The following is an 18485-nucleotide window of genomic DNA, read 5'->3' as shown; positions in this document are numbered from 1 at the left end:
CTCGCAAGAGGCCGAGTTTGATAAAATATCTTGTATTTAACTGTGTGCCAAGGAAGAACTCCAGAGTGGAATTTTAATGACAGAGACTGGGCATGTACTCTGTGAGTCATTTATGGCCGCAGCCCATATGCTAGTTGGTGAACAGTGGAAGGAATGGAATGTGACCTTGTACCATCCAGATAAACACAGCAAAGAACTGAACAATGGAAGATAGTAATTAATTCTCCCAGCACACTAGGTCTGAAACAACAATGTACATAAAGAATTACACATGTGCAATGGATTTTATATTTATAAGTTGTAACAGAGGCATTGTTTGTAAGGAGGGAGAAAATGTGGTCAGCTGCAAGAATGGACTAATGCCTAGTGAAGGATGACAACCGGAGATGATGTGGCTATGGAAGGAAATGATTGACATGTTTGCAACAGGAGTGGGAAACCTGATTTTAAGAAATTAAAATTTTATAAAAATAATGTAATTTGGTTTTATTTTTAATAATTTATAAAATTAATAAAAAATAATTTTAAAAGAAAGAAAAAAAGGTGCCTTCATTGTATGCTTTGCGGCACCTGCTATAAAAATGTTCTTGTTTAGGCAAACCTTCCAATCCATAAAATAAAACTTAGGAAAAGTTTGAAGAGATAATGAAAAGTGTGTTACACAAAAAGGAAATCAGGAACCTCGATATGGAAGCTATGTTGTAAGAATTTAATTTATCCTTTGTACATTGTAGTACTCTTTGGTTCTTTTTGGTTGATGGTAAATTTTCTTTTCAAAACTAATAAAGCAATGGGGGGGGAATCCCCCTTTATACAAGTTTCCATCACCATATTTTCCGGCATATAAGACGACTGGGCATATAAGATGACCCCCAACTTTTCCAGTTAAAATATAGAGTTTGAGATATACTCGACCGCAGATTCTCCACCCGGCGTATAAGACGACCCCCGACTTTTGAGAAGATTTTCCTGGATTAAAAAGTAGTCTTATACGCCAGAATATACAGTAGGTACTGGCATAAAAAGAAAAAATGGCTGTAGTAAAGTCAGATATGGCTATACAATGGGAAGCCTGCACAGATTTGTAGAGAAAGTTTTTATTCCTTCCTTTTAGGTGCATAATCCTACCAGTACAGAAGGAAAGAAGACCTTGTCCCCATCCAAGTCCCATATGCTTCCTCTCTAAGCTGCTCACACTTAGCAGCATCCATTATGTAAAAGGAATCAGGATGATTTCTGTTTCTCTCCCTTCTAAACTGTCATGGAAGACAATTGCTTGCACACAGGCTGGTAGTAGAAACCACTGGAATAGGACCCCAGAGAAGCCTAGATCCCGACCCCAGCTGGTTCAAACGAAAGGTCCATCTATTCTAGCATCCTGTCCTCACAGCGGCCAGGAAAAATTGCAACTAGGACCTGAGAGCAGCAGCACTTGTTCCCCTTGCGATTCCCAGCAGCTGGTATTCAGAGGCACACTGTCTTCAGCAGTAGTCATAACCAATATGGCTAGTAGGAATTGATAGCTTAGTCTACATGAACTTGTCCAATCCCTTTTTAAGCCACCCAACTTGGTGGCCAATACTATATCCTGTGGCAGCAAACTCCATAGTTTAATCTCTTTTTTCTGTTCTGAATTTTCCAATGGTCCCAGGTTCCAGTATTATGTGAGAGGTCCACCCACCAAAAAATGACACACACACACACACCACTTGATTGTAAGAAAAAAGAAAAACCCTCAAAGCAGTTTACAAAAAAGAATGAAATTACAAAATTATCAGTTAAAAACAGTTAGAAACAGCTATTTAAGAGACAGAAAAAGTGTCTCCACCCACTTTTTCCACACTACACATAATGGATGTGACTGTTACCTTTGCACAGTAGCCACCCAAATTCAGGTGTTTCTTTTTCACACATCTCCACCCAAGCAAGGAAGAGGCACCATCACATGCAAGGGCACATTCCAGTTAGGCAAAACAAATAGAGCAGTGGTTCCCAACCTTTTTTTGGCCATGCCTCACCTAAGCATCTCTAAAATCCTGCCCCCCCCCCCCCCGTGTGACATATAACTATTATTATTCAAAAGTGAACCCCTATTCACATGTAGGAAGCCTAAAAGGCCATTACAGTAACTTGGTCTAAACAAGCTTCCAAATTGCCCCCCCATAAAAATCAAATTCCCCCCCCCCCGTGTGTGTGAGGTGCCCCACATTGGGAACCATGGCACTTGAGCAAGGTGTGGAGAAGGAGTGTGGCTTGGAGAAGAGGTGAGACCTAGAGGGGGTAAGGCTCCCTCACGCTGCCTCCCGTGGCAAAGTGAATGCATGGTTCTGGTAGTCCATGATTTGTGACTGCATAAGATGAGGGAGCTCCATGTTAGCCTAGAAGTTACTCCTGTACAACATGAATGCTAGGGATCTTGGGATTTATCACGAAGCAGAGCTATGGAGGAATTATAATTTTTGCAGGATTTCAAGACGTAATGCTAACAAGACAAATGTACAGAAACACTCCACCAGGCTTCCTCCCATGAGAGAAAATCTACTACTCTTCTCCTGACACTGGTGAGAAGGAGCAGCGTACATTCTGCTGTGGTTTACAAAACATTTGCAAAGTTGCATTAACTAAGATGTAGTTCCATTCCATTTATTCATCCAGTGTTAGCAACTTACAAAGAATCCGGGCAAGCCTCCAGGTCCCTGGCCTCCCTGCTGACCAGCGTCCCCCTTGGTCCCATTGCAGCCATCATGGCCTGGCTTGCCCCTTGATCCTGCTTGACCCGGATGACCCTGCAGAGACAGAACAAACACAAGAATGTTTATCCAACCATCTGTTTCTAGTTTCGACTTCCTAGTCTTCACACAGCTCTTAAATGTTCTCACCATTACCCTAAGCAATGACTCCATGAGAAAACTGAGTGGGGGGAAATTCTTTTAAATATCACTGTAGTTTAAACCAGATACCCCAGAAAACTTGAAAAGCCATCAGTGGGAAAGGGAAGTGGACACATGGACAATCAGTGGGCTGGGAAGAGTGGAGAAGCAAAAGAGAAAAGAAGAGATGCCAATCTATCATCAGTTCCCTCTCTTCTATTTAAAAAAGGAAGGAAGCTTACTGAGGCAAAAGTCAGATGTGATGCGCAAGAAGAACTGCACGAATCCAGGCTCTGCTTTGAGCCAAGTCACCTTCTCTAGGCATCCAGCGTGAGTAGGCCCCAAACCTGGAGCGCCAACTTGGACAGGCACAGTGGTGTGCAGTGCATTTAAATTCAGTTTAAACTACCTGCTTGGTATGGTGGTACATAGCATGGGTAAGTTCTTTTTGACTGTCTGGCTCCATATTTAAAATTGGGCTTAAGAGATTTTGTGTCAAGAATCTCTAAAATCAGGGGAAATCAGTATGGAGGAAGCCAGTTCTGGGATACATGTCTGGGTAGTTCTGGAAAAGAGCATAGGAGCAAAACTTCTTTGTTTATTATTTTATACAACACATTATTCATTACAAAGTTCAAAACCAACTTTTGCTTTGAAAATAATGCCTCCTCATTAATTTCTCATGTTCAGAATTTGGTGAAAGGTAGATTCACAAGCCCTCGTCATTTGCCCAAGGTTATTTGCACTTTAAATATCCCCCAAAACATTCACTGTCTGTAACACAAAAGATTTTTATTACGGTACATAGAATGGCATGTACACCTTCTCTCTGTGAAATTAGGCAGGTAGGCAGGAGAGACAGGGGGTGGACTGTGAAAATGGTGGAGATCCATGGAACTTTTAAAAAAAAATCCAGTCAGCTATGGAATCTACTGTTTTAAATTAATATTTAGTTTTATATTACTATCTGTTTAAACTTTTACTATTCTATTTATAACTTGCTTTCAATCTTCATTTTATTTTGTTTGTATTTCTGATGTGTTTTTAATTTATGTTTGGCAACCACCTGGTTGTTTTAGAGAAAAGTGGGGCTATTTTACATGTTACTGAACTCAATAGGCAGCAGATATTTCTTAATGGAAATATTATTTGAAACCAGTCTGAACTATTTACAGAAAGACCCCCTTATTTCAGTAGATTAAATGAGTGTCTACTTACAGGAATGCCATCTGCACCAGAAAAACCAGTGACTCCTCTTTGTCCCTAAAAAGAAAAAGGAAACATGATGGAAAAGCCCAGTCTTTCTATACAGTTAAGTTAGCCTAATGGAAGTTATATCATTACCGCTTCTCCCTTTGGTCCAGTTATTCCTGGTTGGCCTCTTTCGCCTTTATATCCTTTGTGCCCCGGAAGTCCTGGGATACCTCCCACTCCAGGCGGCCCTGGGAATCCCTGCTGCCCAAGAAGTCCTGGTTGGCCCTGAAAATCACAACAAACACAATTCTTTAGAAACTACGGTCATGCAAGCAACACTTGATCTCTGCAGTAATGAAGGAACCTGTGCTTTTCTTAATAAAGAAAGAAGCTAGCATTTTTTACAGAAGTCTAATTCCTCTGAACAGTAACATCCACCCAAATATTTTGCAGTGCAAATGAGTAACAAATGCAAGGAAGCCCTAGATTTCACACTTTATTCTAGGGAAGTATTTCTGCTTGTTGACCAAGCATCAGAGAAGTCTCTTTTGCTTATGCATTTCAACAGTACGCACCAGGGCATCGTTACCATACAGGTTTACTTAGAAATAAGTCTCACTGTATTCAATGGAGCTTACTCCCAGGTAACTGTATAAGGTTGCAACATGTATAGAATTGTGAAGCCCACTTAATTGGGAAGTGGTTTTAAAATATATAATTATATATATACAAAACAAAATAAAAAATTCTTTCCAGTAGCACCTTAGAGACCAACTAGGTTTGTTCTTGGTATGACCTTTCGTGTGCATGCACACTTCTTCAGATATATACAGTCGTACCTCGTGTTGCATTTGCTGTGGGTTACGAACGTGGCAAACCCAGAAGTGTTTACTTCCGGGTTTCGCTGCACACGCAGAAGCGCTCCACGCGGTCTGCACATGCACAGAAGTGTTCTGCGCAGGTCACACATGCGCAGAAGTGCGATACTGCCGCTCGGGTTGCAGACTTTTCGGGGTGCAAACGGCACCCCAGAACAGATCGTGTCTGCAACCCAAGGTACCACTGTACAGTAATACCTCCGCGAACGTCTGCCTTGTCTAGCATCCATTCCGACAAATGTCCGCGGCAAATCCAGAACTACCGGAACGGGTTACTTCTGGGTTTGCCGCTCACGCATGCGCAGAAGTGCTAAATTGCGCTTCACGCATGTGCAGAAGCACAAACAGCTCTGTGCACATGCGCAGATACAGCGCTTTGCCCTGTGTCCTTTTTGGCTAGTGGCCGGGGCTCCGGAACGGATCCCAGTCGCAAAACAAGGTACAAATGTATTAAAACAGTGTAAAAATACACAAAAACTGGGGATTTGCTTAAGCAGTCTGAAACAGAACAGTATGGTGGTTGGAAAACTGGAGAGAATGAAGCACCTAAAAGTAATTCAGGATCATAGAATTGTAGCGACGGAAGGGACCCCAAGGGTCATCTAGTCCAACCCCCTGCAATGCAGGAATATTAGCTAAAGCATCCATGACTGATGACCATCCAACCTCTGCTTAAAACCCCCCCGAGGCTGCTGCAGCGGAAATCTCCTCCATCCAGGCACACAATGCACGATGCAACACTCGCTCCATATATGAACAGGGTGTTCTTTCTTTTTCAGAAACCAGCTAGGAGGAAGTGGACAAGGAGAAGGGAGAACAAGAGCAGTAGTCAGGATTTACCACAACCAGCCTCCGAACAAGTCAAGCCTGGCAAAGGGCTGTGGGACCCATCCATTACTTTGCCTTCCAAGCCCTAGGAAGGGACTGCTATAGGAGGGGTTGGCTGAAGGGAAACCTCCATTCTTCAGGGTCTGACGGAACCTGGAAATCCTCATAGATTTAGTTCTATTTTCTTGTGGTCTTCCTCATTGAGCTACTTTTTGAAGGGGAGTAGCGGAATGCTGACACCCCCACCCTGTTATTAAAAGGTTTTGGAGGCCCTACTCTGCCCCAGGGTTGAGGAAATGCCACTAAGCTCTCTGGTGCCTCTTCCACACACAGGTGTCATTCCTCTGTTGGGTGTCTTGCAGACTGCAATCCTGGCACACAACTCCAAAGCAGCCGTTATCATTTATTTTACAAAAGCATTTACAGCAGACATCTAAAGGTAAACGCTAAACTCTTGTCCCATTTGTTGCTGACAGAAACATCCTAAAAGTCATTGCACATTATTTATTTAGAATTTTCATGCGAGGCAATCTTCCAATAGTAATAATAATAACAACAACCTGAACAACAATAATTGTCTGTCTGTCTGTATCCTGCCAATCTGATTGGGTTGCCCCAGCCACTCTGGGCAGCTTCCAGCATATATAAAAACATAATAAGACATTAAACCTTAAAAAGCTTCAGATGTTTCCTAAATGTTATATAATTACTCATCTCATTGACACCTGATGGGAGGGCGTTCCACAGGGCGGGCGCCACTACCGAGAAGGCCCTTTGCTTGGCTCCCTGCAACCTCACTTCTTGCAGTGAGGGAAGCGCCAGAAGGCCCTTGGAGCTCAGTGTCCAGGCTGGATGAGGAGGGGTGGAGACACTCCTTCAGGCGTATAGGGCTAAGGCCGTTTATTACAGATTACAGATTTATTACAGATGAAAAAATAGATAAATTATTATTATTAATTAAAGTTGTATACCACCATTCATCAGAAGATCACAGGGTGCGTCACAACATAAAAATACAAAATAAAAAAGTAAAATAGATCCTTTACATTTTGAGTGTTATCATTAAAACAGACCTGTAGATGGCACTCATCAACCGCATCAATAGTAACATCACAAAACTAGAATCACAAATGCACTTTTAAGGAATACTTCCACTAAATTCATTACAGTTTGAAGTGCAAGACTGTTTAGTAGGCAAGTAGGTCAGGCTTGGAAGGGAGGCATTAGTTTAGTCTGCTCCCACGTCACCGTGACTCTTAGGCAAGAAGATTTGTCCCTAAAATGGTTACCAACAGCCTGCCTCTTGCTGCCATATATTACAGGAAGGAAAGCAGTGTCTTGTGTAATGAAATGTGATCCTGAATAAACAGACAGTGCCTTACATGGGCAATGCCTCATGTGGTCTAGCATGAAAAATGAGAGCAGAACAGAGGGACTGAAGCACAAAGGAAAGCCTGATGGGGCTGTGTTGGGAAGTTGTATTTAGACAAGAGAAGAGTTACTGTTAATCTACTGCCATCTAGGTATTCATTAAACAGTGCCAGAAGCCCAAACTACTCCACAGATGTAGCCCTCCTGGTGTTGCTGGAGTCCAATTCCCATCAGCTCCAGCCTGAAGGCTGATGGAGAGGGATGATGGGAGTTGTAGTTCCACAGCTTCTGGAGGACTATAGGTTCCCCATCCCTGCCACAGAAGATCCAACAAGGAGATGGGGCTCTTACATCAAGAAACCAAGGCCAAAATGACAAAGCTCCCCCCCCCAAAGCCCAGTGACGTCTCAAAATAATATTTTAGTTATTTATGTTTACAAAGATATCTGTATACCTTTATCATAAAAACACATTAAAGCATTTTCATCAATAAAACAATAAATGACACCCTCCAAAGAAAGTAGGGATGTCCTAAGGAAAAACAGGACATTCCAGGATCAAATCAGAAATCAGGGACATTCAGAGAGTGTGGTAAACTCGGTTTCTCATTTTTGTCAAGCTGTGCTCCCCACCCCCCGGCTTCAAATCTTTCCCCTTAACCAACTGGGAAATGTTGGAGGGTAACAGTGGTGTATGGGATTTATTCCTGCGTGGTTTCTAGTGCCAACAGCAAGACTCCTGCTGCATAAGAGCAGGGTGCTCTTTGACAACCCCCCCCCCTTGCTATTTACCACCCCAGTCTGTGTGGCTTGGAACCACTGATTCTGGGAGAACATTTCTTTGTGTGTGCTTCTGTAAACCTCTGTAGCTGCTGCCTGGCTGCATGTCTTTTTCCCATGGGGAAAGGGGGAGTGAAATGTTCCCCGTAGGAGAGATTTGACCCAGGGATCCTAGGAGGATGTTGCAATAACATGTGTGCCAAAGCAAGTGTTGCGGCTGTTCATGGACATGGTGACTCCCTTGCTAGCTTTTCATAGGAACATCAGAGGTACTGCTGGATCTGCCCAGGGGCCCATCATCTAGTCCAGCCTCCTGTCCAATTGCCCCCAAGGGAAACCCCCAAACAGGATGCAAGCACAAGAGCTGCTCTCCCCTTCTGGTATTCAGAAGCAGGGCTGCCTCCCCTGTGGTCGCCCTCTTGTCCTCCATGAATCTGCCTGATTCTCCTTTAAAGCCATCCAAGCTGGTGGCCATCGCTGCCTCCTGTGGGAGAGAGTTCCATAGTTTAACTCTGCGCTGTGTTATCTGTCCTGAATCTTTCAACATTCACTTTCATTGGACACCCACAAGTTCTAGTGTTATGAGAGAGGAAGAAAAAACTTTTCTATATCCACTTTCTTCACATCACACACAGTTTTATAAACTTCTGCCATGTTGCCTCTTACTTGCCTTTTCTCTAAACATAAAGGCCCCAAATGGAGTTGCTCCACACTCTTAGGTGTGTGTTTTGTGCTTCAGCAGACAAGGCCACAGGATCCCCTGGAGGTCCATGGCCATGCCTGGCTGTCTCTCTCTCTCTGTGGTGCTGCTGGAGCCAAGACCTGCCTCCAGAGTGGGCTGGCTCCCTCCGCCTCTGTGCATTTGGTGGGGGTGCACTAGTGGAGTTTCTAGGGGTGCGGTGGGCATCCCTGCCACTTTTCCTACTGATTTGCTGTGTTTGGGTAGTTTAGGTTTCCCTTCCCTTCTGGGCTGGATGAGCACAAGGTGGAGTGACAGCAACCCCCCCCCCCTTGCATAATGAGGGTCTAGGGATGATCAAGAAGCAGATTGATACTATGCATGGTGATACTTGGGAAGGAGTCCAGAATTTGTCTCTTTTGCTGCTCTAATTAATATGTTGGAACCTTTAGATACTGCTGCATTCGTTCGTTGCAATAAATTAAAGCTTATACATGAAAAATAAAGGCAAATTCAATTTTATTTTTCTAAAATGCTAAAGAAGAAAATCTCACCAAGTTTAGTCTAATGGTCATGTAATTTACTGTTCATTTAAACTGAGTCATCCAGACATATGACATTTACTCCCAGGAAATTAAATAAATTCCAAGGAGGTGATTCAGCCCTTAGAATGATTTTTAAAATTGCAAATAAGGTCAAAATTAACATTAAATCCTCATAAAAGTGCCTGCTAAGAAATTCTCTCCACTGAGTTCCTAAAAGTCATGTTCTTGTTTGTGAGCAGTAAATTAGACAGTCATCCAAACAACTGAAGAGGCCTCTCCTTTCTCATGATTCAAATTAATTTACCAGATGCTTCCCCAGACTGTTTCATCTTTTGGAAAATAATCATGTCACCATATAATGTCACCAGTTTGAATATTCTAAGTATTTTTTATCTTAATTTTCACATCACAAGTCACAACATAGTTTCAAAAGATCACAATAGTAGAATAATGAAAATATAACATATACTATTTGTTTGTAAAATTTAGCATTACTCTTAAAAATCTTGGTTTAGGATTATTCTTGAGTATATTAGAATCACTGGCCCCAGCCCAGAGTCCAGAGTGCACCTGGGGCTCCCCGCTGGTCCTCTGTGAATATATGGCAGTGTTTCTCAAACTTGGGTCTCCAGCTGTTGTTGGACGACAATTCCCATAATCCCTAGCTAGCAGGACCAGGGGTCAGGGATGATGGGAGTTGTAGTCCAACAACAGCTGGAGACCCAAGTTTGAGAAACACTGTGATACGGATTCCTCTTTCATACCTGGCAAGAGGAAGCCTGTGTGTGCATCTCCTCTGATGTGGATCACAGCCATTCTGTTTACAAAAATTCAGTCAAGCCACTTGTCCAGATAGGATTTACAACTATCACTCATGCATGTTTTTCCAACATTCTCACCTAAATTTATTGAGTAACTTGCCTAATTACCAAACTACCGTATTCTACAGGAACCAAAACAAATTTTGAAGACTGAAAAGCTAACAATTGGGTGGTTTTAGAGATGTGACGAGGGAGCAAGAGGACCTAGCTGTTATCTCAGGCTCTCTCAACCCAAAAGAGGTGAAAGGGAAATGTTACTGGTCAAAAGAGATGCAGGGCAAGTTGAAACACAACCGCCGAGCCAATGGCATAGCAGCCACGGCATGCCTGCTCTGCCTGGGCCTGGTAATGGAGCGGATGAGGCCCATGGAGCTGAAACTCAGTCATGAGAAGAGGGAGGTTACAGCTGGTTCTTCAGCCCTGCATAGAGCTACAGGATTTGGAGCCTGGAGGTGCTAATTTATCCACCGTTTAAAATGAAGGCCCAAGTAGACTTTGGGGCACACAGTGCCTTTGGCCCGCTTCTGCTGACACCCATTAGCAACCCTTTCTGGACAGTTAATCATGCTCTGCTAAAGGGCTGCCTTTGAAGCTGAACAACAACAGGCCCCAGACAGAATGCTGAGGCACACCACTTGCCACTTTTTAAAAATCAGCGCTTGATATCTGAATTCAAATGCTTTCAGTGACCTTTTTCCTGGGGAATGGCTTTTAATCTAGTTCATAAAGAAAAGTGGGTTATAAATTTTCAAATACATAAATGCTGCTTGGTTCATTAAGGGCTTAAAGAAAAGACAGTATCTGGCACCAGCATCTTGCATTAAAACACTCCGTAGTAAAGAGTGAAAACTGCTCATGGCTCCCTTTTCAGGCTGTGTGGGAGTTGTTCTCAAGGCTGGGAATGTTCAGGAAGTTGAACACAGATGTTTTCTTTCAGGAGGCGTTGAAGACACCAGTAACAACATCTGTTCTTTTTGGTTGTTGTTTAAAAACATTATGAGAACATAATTTTCCTTCAAAGCTACTGATCACTGAAATTTCCAAACTATGCTTGTGGTCAAACTTGTAATCTTAGACAAAAATCTCAGACATGAACTGTGCAGTTTCTGTAAGGAATAATTTCATTACTTCTGTTCTGTTTAAACAGTACATGCTGGGAACAATCTTCAAGAATTTAACAGACACTATTTAAGCAGCCTATCTTATTTCTCTTGGGAGGGAATTCCACAATCTAGGATCTCTCTTGTGTCACCACCCAATGTGCTTCTGAAGTTGAAGCGACCAAGAGAAGGTGCTCACCTGAGGAACGTAGAAGTCAGGCAGGTTCACGTAAGGAGATACAATCTTTCAGATAACCCAGGCCCAAGCCATTTAGGGCTTTTTAGGTCATAATGAGAACTCTGAATTGTGCTTGGAAATGGACCAGCAGACAGTGAAGTTGTATTTACAGGGAGTAACATGCCCCCTGTAACCGGCCCCAGTCCAGAGTCTGGCCACAGCATTCAGGAATAGCTGAAACTTCCAAACACTTTTCAAAGGCAGCCCTACAGAGAGTGCATTACAGTAGTCCAACTGGGATGTAACTAAGGCATGCCTCACCATGGTCCGATCTGACATCTTAAGAAATGGTCACAGTTGGTGCACAAGCTGCAATTGTGCAAAAGCACTCCTGGCCACTGCATACAGGTTCAGGGCAGAATCTGGGAGTTCATCTAAACTGAACTGGATGGGGAGTATAACCCCATCCAACACAGGCCAAATCCCTATTCCCTGATCTTCCTTTCAACTGACCAGGAGTACCTCTGTATTGTCTGGATGAGGTGTCCACTTGTTTGTGCTCATCCATTACTGAGATCAGTACTGATCCGAAACAGAGACAGCTCCTTTGATTGTGATGGAAAAGAGAGAGAGAGCTGTATGTCACCAGCTTACTGATGGCTTTGTACCCCAAAACTCCAGATGACATTTCACAGTGGTTTTATGTATAAAATAGCATGGAGGACAATCCTGAGGAGCCCCACATGCCAATGGCCATGAGGTGAACAAGTGTCACCCCCAGTACCTCCTTCTGAACTTGCCCCTCCAAGAAGGACTGGAGCCAATGTAAAACTGGGCTCCCATCCCAGACAGGTGAATTAGGAGAAACCCCATAACAGCCATAGGAAGCTTGGGCAGGACACTATTAACAAAACATTATCTATCAAAGTTTACTGGGCACTGAAAAAATATAAATGAAGGGAGAGCATTCCACTGACAGGGAGTCACAACATAAAAGTCCCACTCCAGTGTCACCACTCTGTTAGCCTCCCTCAGAGGAGGAACCTGAAGAAAGACCTCAGAATAAGATCTCAGGGTCTGCGTAGGTGCATATCAGGAGAGGCGCTCCAGAAGATATTGCGGTCCTGAGCCACAGAAAGCTTCATAGGCCAAAGCAACCCTTTGAATTGGGCTTGAAAGCATTCAAGCAGAACTGGTGCTATATGATCTATTCATTTTGAACATGTCTATGTAATAGCCAAGACAGGATTCAGTTATGCCACATTCTCAAAGGTGGCAGAGCTAACTGTCTGTCAGGAGATTATTTCCCCCAGCAAGCATGTTGGATGGAGAGAGAGACATGCAAATGAGACCCATTTACTGGTACATTCTCCTTTCATGTAATTAGAATTCCATGGAGGGAGTTTGGGGCTCTGCTTGCTGATCCTACTCCCACTATCACATTCTGCCACTCCTCCATCCATGTATGCAGGAGGAAGGCCTGGTGTGGAAAACCTCTTGTACTTGTGGAGGCTCTCCATGCAGTGTAGAACCAGCCAGGATTCCAAATCATGCAGGGAGATTCAATGAGGCTCCCATCTTCAGATCTTTGATCGCACACTTACAGAGTGCTGTTAGCATGGTCAAGGTGATGTGCCAGATCAGGCAGGGCTTAGAAAGGCATCCCTGCTCTCCTCTGCAGACTTGTTGACACGCAAGGAGGATGAATGTCCAAATACGGCTACAGTCAGAAAATTAATTGCCCAAGACCAAAGTGATTGTCCAAGACCTAAGGATTAAGGATAACAAGACGGCTTTGTTTAGTAATAGCTCAACAACAGAATAAACTTTCTAGATATTTGGAAGTATTTTCCAGCTCTTAAATTGCTGAGACTAGGCTTGACTTTCAAATCCTATTTAGTGTCCTGAGTCGCAAGGAGACATCTTGCAGGGGCTGGCTGGGTCAGGACAATGGGTCAGAGGAGCTCAAGGAGTTTCCTTCTGACAAGCCTGAGGAGGAAGCCAACAGGTTGGGACAAGCCATATCAGTGTCTTGAGAACCACCTGAGGTTGGGGTGCCTAGAATGATGGTCAGGGGTGTCGCGGGAAGAAAGAATGTAGACTCAAAAAGGTTGAAAACCTCTACCATACAGTGTTTAAACATGTTAATGTATTATAATATTGTTACATAAAAATATGAAACAATATACGTCATTATTGTTCAGCTGAACAAGAGAAGAAAATGAGAACGGGATTAATTTAACTTGTGCTGTAAACATAATAGTGTTTATAAAAAGGCAAAATCTTCCATTTATTAGTAAGTGGAGAGTAGTTTTCCCCACTGCCGATTGTTAAAACTGTTTAGCAACATGTACTTGCACAAATCCCGGGGGGGGGGGGGTTTAGAAAACCAGATGGCTGCATTTCTTTCCTTCTGAATTTCTGGATAGTTCTCACTTTGGTTTCTACCCATGGTCAGATTAGATGAATTGTAAACATGGAACTAATTCCAAACTTTCAGGATTCTCATAGTCCCATGAGGATTACTCAAGTCAGGAAGAATTTTAATGGAGCATTATACAAAGGCAGTTGTGTCACTATCAAATTGTGGAAGTAAATGCCAAAGAAGCTGCATCAAGCACTTCCTCTCTCAAAATCAAATGAAATGTGTCTCGTCCCTCCAAGAAACAGGGAGGTTTTGCCATAATACCCAGCTGAGTTCACATGCTACACAATCATTGTAGCATCATCATCATTAACTTTTTTTTTTATTTTCCCTGTATCAATTTTTTTAAAATGTCTGATGTTTTACACCTCTTGGTGTTTGAGCAAGTTTTAGGTGCACATCACCCATAAGATATTTCTTTTACTCAAGAAAATGCTTTGCTGATGCTTTTTAGTGAGAATGCAGCTAATGTAGGTTAGCAGTTATAATTTGAAATATTGTCTTTATTTGTATCAAACAGGGCAACAACAGTATAAGGAAGATGTGCTAAGAAAAATAAAAAATGCCTATCTGAAGGCATATGTTTTATATAGTGTATTTTATGGAAAAGAAAAAGAGGTTGTATGAGGGGAAATGAATAAAGAAACAATTCTGTTTCTTTGAAAACAGATGCCATAACATGAAAAAGGAACAAAAACCCTGCAAATTCTGAAGGATTAAAAATGCCTTTTTGAAATGTAAAATATAAATGAGCTCAAGTGGTACAGAATCAAATTTTAATATGCCTGGATAGTTAGGAATTAAAATAATCCCTCACCTTGTCCAAACATCTCAGTCCTCTTTATAGCCCTGTGCTATGGCAGAGAGGTCCAGAGTTGTACCCAGCACCGTTCTGCTAGCTGTGGAGGTTGTCGGTGGGAGGCCATCCTCGCCAACTCCTCCTCGCTCCTGAGAAGCCACCTGGCAGCATAGAGGGACTGGCAGGACAAGGAAGACCCCTAGCAGGGCACCAGGCCATAAGACCTCAGCACCTCTGTGGAGCACAGAGAGGTGCCAGAGGAACTGGTGGATGAGGGCATGGAATACCAGGAGCACAGCGGGGGAGAGATCATACAGCCCTCCAACATGGGGGTGGGGGTGGGGGGAGTGCTAGGACCCTAGAGGAACATAACTCTCCTGCCCACACTGTTTCCAAGGTCCAGGAGGAGTATTTGGGGGGCAGAAAAACAGGGGAAGCCTGTCTGAAATATACTCAGAGTCAAGTGTGAATTTCATGCTCTTTATTCAGCTCATAGTAGCAATGAATGGGGACCCAGGTGGCGCTGTGGGTTAAACCACAGAGCCCAGGGCTTGCTGATCAGAAGGTCGGTGGTTCGAATCCCTGCCATGGGGTGAGCTCCCGTTGCTCGGTCCCAGCTCCTGCCCACCTAGCAGTTCGAAAGCACGTCAAAGTGCAAGTAGATAAATAGGGACCGCTCCAGCAGGAAGGTAAACGGTGTTTCCGTGCGCTGCTCTGGTTCGCCAGAAGCGGCTTTGTCATGCTGGCCACATGACCCGGAAGCTGTCTGCAGACAAACGCCGGCTCCCTCGGCCTATAGAGCGAGATGAACGCCGCAACCCCAGAGTCGGACACGACTGGACCTGATGGTCAGGGGTCCCTTTACCTTTACCTTTAGCAATGAATGAATCTTTCCCCAAAACATCTGCTATATATACATTATTTACACAATGGGCCCCATGTGACTGGCTAATTCCAGGCTACTCCTGTAGGCCAATCAGGTTGTGGATTCACTTCCTCCCGGAGCCTGATTGGCTGCTTTTGCAGGCCAATCAGGTCACTGATTCACTTTCACCTGGAGCTGGATTGGGTGGCTCCTACGGACCAATCAGACTGCTGCATTCTGCATCCTTTTGTTCTAGGACCAATCAGACTGCTGCATTCTGGATCCTATTGTTCTAGGATTCAGCTCAGTACATAACACTGTCCAAAGGCGTGCAAGATTGAGCGCATGAATTACAACCTGAAGCCAGTTAAGAGCCAGGCTAGCATCTGAAACCAATGGACCCAAGACCCAGGTGGAAAGTCTCTGCCCAGCAGCTGATGACTCTATAAGAGGAGAGGTAGCAGGCACTCAGGGTTGCCACACCATTTCAAGGTGGACGCTTGCTCAATGCAAGAGTGGCACAGAAGGAGGGACTCTGGAGAGCAGTGGTGGCAATGGTGAAGGAGGCAAGGCAGGAGAGCATTGCCAGAAGAGCGGAGGAGTCGTGCCAGAGAGCTGCTGTGACGCTGGACAGCGGGAGGAGGCGAAGGCAAGGGGCGCTTGGGGAGAGCCACAGTTGCTGGCGCCTGGGAGTCACTGGGGCAGTCGGCTGCAGCATAGCTAGCCACTGACCCTGGCACTGAGAACACTCCAGGGCCAGCGCAGCACATGGCCTGCTGACCTCAGCAGCGAGCATCTGCCAGGACAAACTGATGGCTCATACTGCTCCATATTTTGATAAAGGAATTTAGCATTCTTTTACCTGGTTGTATTCTGTAGACATTTGTGTTTTTAATTTATGTCTTAGAGGTTTGACACTTCTATCAGTAAACTACCTTTGAGGTAATTTTTATAGTAAGAGGTCTATAAAGAAACCAGACCCCAGAGCAAGCCAGAGGCTGAAAAATATAATCTAGTACAAATGAAAGTTGTCTCTGGAGACTAGAAGCAGAAGGAAAAGTGGGAAGAAAAAGTAATGAAGTGGCATTTGATTATTTACATCATACACAATTAAATTTGCAATATAATATGAATTTTTGGAGAATATTATAAAGACATAACTTTGATTTGGAAGTGTGTTAGTACTTTAGTGAACGTTGGGTTGTAGTGTGCAATATGTACGGTGTAAACTGTGTTTGTGTGTTAATATAAATAAAAACATCAAATGCTTTTTTTTAAAAAAAAGTGCAATTGGAAGTGTTTACCAGGAAACTGTTTGCTAGACATATACAGTTGTACCTCTTGTTATGAATGCTTCAGGATGTGTACAACACGGGTTATGAACGCGGCAAACCCAGAAATAACGGAATGTGTTACTTCTGGGTTTGACGGTTCTTGCATGCGCAGACGCGTCAAATGATGTCACGCGCATGTGCAGAAGCGTCGAATTGCATAGCGCACATGTGCAGATGTGGCGCTTCAAGTTACGCATGTCACGGGTTACAAACGGGGCTCTGGAACAGATCTCGTTTGTAACCAGAGGTACCACTGTAATAATAATAATAATTGTTGTTGTTGTTGTTGTTGTAATAATAATAATAATAATAATAATAATAATATTTATACCCCACACATCTGGATGGGTTTCCCCAGCCACTCTGGGCGGCTCCCAATAAAATATTAGAAACACAGTACAGCATTAAACATTAAAAACTTCTCTAAACAGGGCTGCCTTCAGATGTCTTCTAAAAGTCAGATAGTTGCTTATTTCCTTGGCATCTGATGGGAGGGCGTTCCACAGGGTGGGCGCCACCACCGAGAAGGCCCTCTGCCTGGTTCCCTATAACTTTGCTTCTCGCAGTGAGGGAACCGCCAGAAGGCCCTCGGAGCTGGAACTCAGTCTATTTCCTTCCCCATAACTATCTGGCAGTGTATACAGAACTTCAGGAGATGATATTGCCTACATGCAAGCGCAGAGCAGAGTCCCCACCATTGTGCAGCTAGAGGCAGCCAAAGTCAGCAGAGCGAGAGGCAGCACCTGGCACCCCAGAGGCCAGCCTTTCTGGCTGTGCCCTGCCTATCTTGAATGAAAAGAGAGAGACTGGGATGATGCAAGCATCTGAAATCTTTAATCCCAAAATGAAACCAGCTGCACTCGGGATGAGGAGTGTCCTAAGCAAGGCCGGTGGGGCTTGGCCTTGCTTGACCCAGCATTCGGGTAGATGCAGAAGACTTCATGTGAAGAACGACAAAGGGTTACTGAAAAAATAGAAATACCAGAACGCATGTCTATTTCACTTCCTGTGTTGCAAATTTCTCTCATAAGGATGGCTTTCATAGATAAGCCAGAAATTCAGCCAGTTGCATATAACTTGTAATAACGATTTTCATTATACACGATCCATTTTATTATTTTCTTCCTTGAATGCCTTTCAGCAACACTTCCATCAGCAACAATTATTATACAAGAAGAGTTCACTCATACTAATAACAACAACCTTGTAAAAGGCACGCTAAAAAGAGGCCATGGCAAACAATGTCTTGCTGAGTAAGATGTGCATTTAAAAAATAATCCATTTTTGATAAAAGTTCCAAAGCATTAACCAAACATTGTGTCTGGAATGCTGATAGGAGACAAACTATAATCTTAAACTCACTTTGTGAAAATACTTTAGGCTGCAATCATAACTCAACCTACCTGGGAGTAAGCCCCGCTGAATTCAATAGGACTTTCTTCTGAGTAGGTGTGGTAAGGCCTGTGCTGTTAGTTTCAGTAGAGATACCTTTTACATAATTTGTGTATAAAGCATTTTAGGAGATCAAGTAACGTCTGGCTTAGAGATCACTAGCATTTAGAATTTGTATAAATATATAGCACAATACATGGAATCAGTAGAATCTAAACAGAAAGTACACCAAATATCTTCACAACAGATGAGACATAATATCCACATTTAAATTATGGGACATGAAATACAGAGCCAATTGTATGAACTCTCCTACCCCATTCCAATATACTCCTCCTTCCGTTTTCACACAAACAGGCTATTCATTCACAACCATTGAATATAATTGTCCAGATTATTTTCAGTCATGCTCCATTCTGCCTCCTGT

The 18485-nt window shown here is 43.4% G+C and overlaps 1 protein-coding gene across 1 annotated transcript in view; it reads right to left on the bottom strand.

Annotated features, from left to right (window-relative positions):
• The window catches only part of COL4A2 (collagen type IV alpha 2 chain), a 154965-nt gene that overhangs the window by 88946 nt on the left and 47534 nt on the right, over positions 1-18485 (bottom strand). Inside the window, exons 5-7 of the mRNA XM_033145548.1 lie at positions 4215-4349; positions 4089-4133; positions 2670-2786 (exon numbers count right to left, since the gene is read on the bottom strand). Coding sequence (XP_033001439.1) covers positions 2670-2786; positions 4089-4133; positions 4215-4349 — 297 coding nt within the window. The remainder of the gene's footprint in view (positions 1-2669; positions 2787-4088; positions 4134-4214; positions 4350-18485) is intronic.

This window comes from Lacerta agilis, chromosome 3 (assembly GCF_009819535.1).
Source record: "Lacerta agilis isolate rLacAgi1 chromosome 3, rLacAgi1.pri, whole genome shotgun sequence".
NCBI classification, from domain to species: Eukaryota; Metazoa; Chordata; class Lepidosauria; order Squamata; family Lacertidae; genus Lacerta; species Lacerta agilis.
The sequence above is the reverse complement of the archived record's forward strand: the minus strand, read 5'-3'. Positions and strand labels throughout refer to the sequence as shown.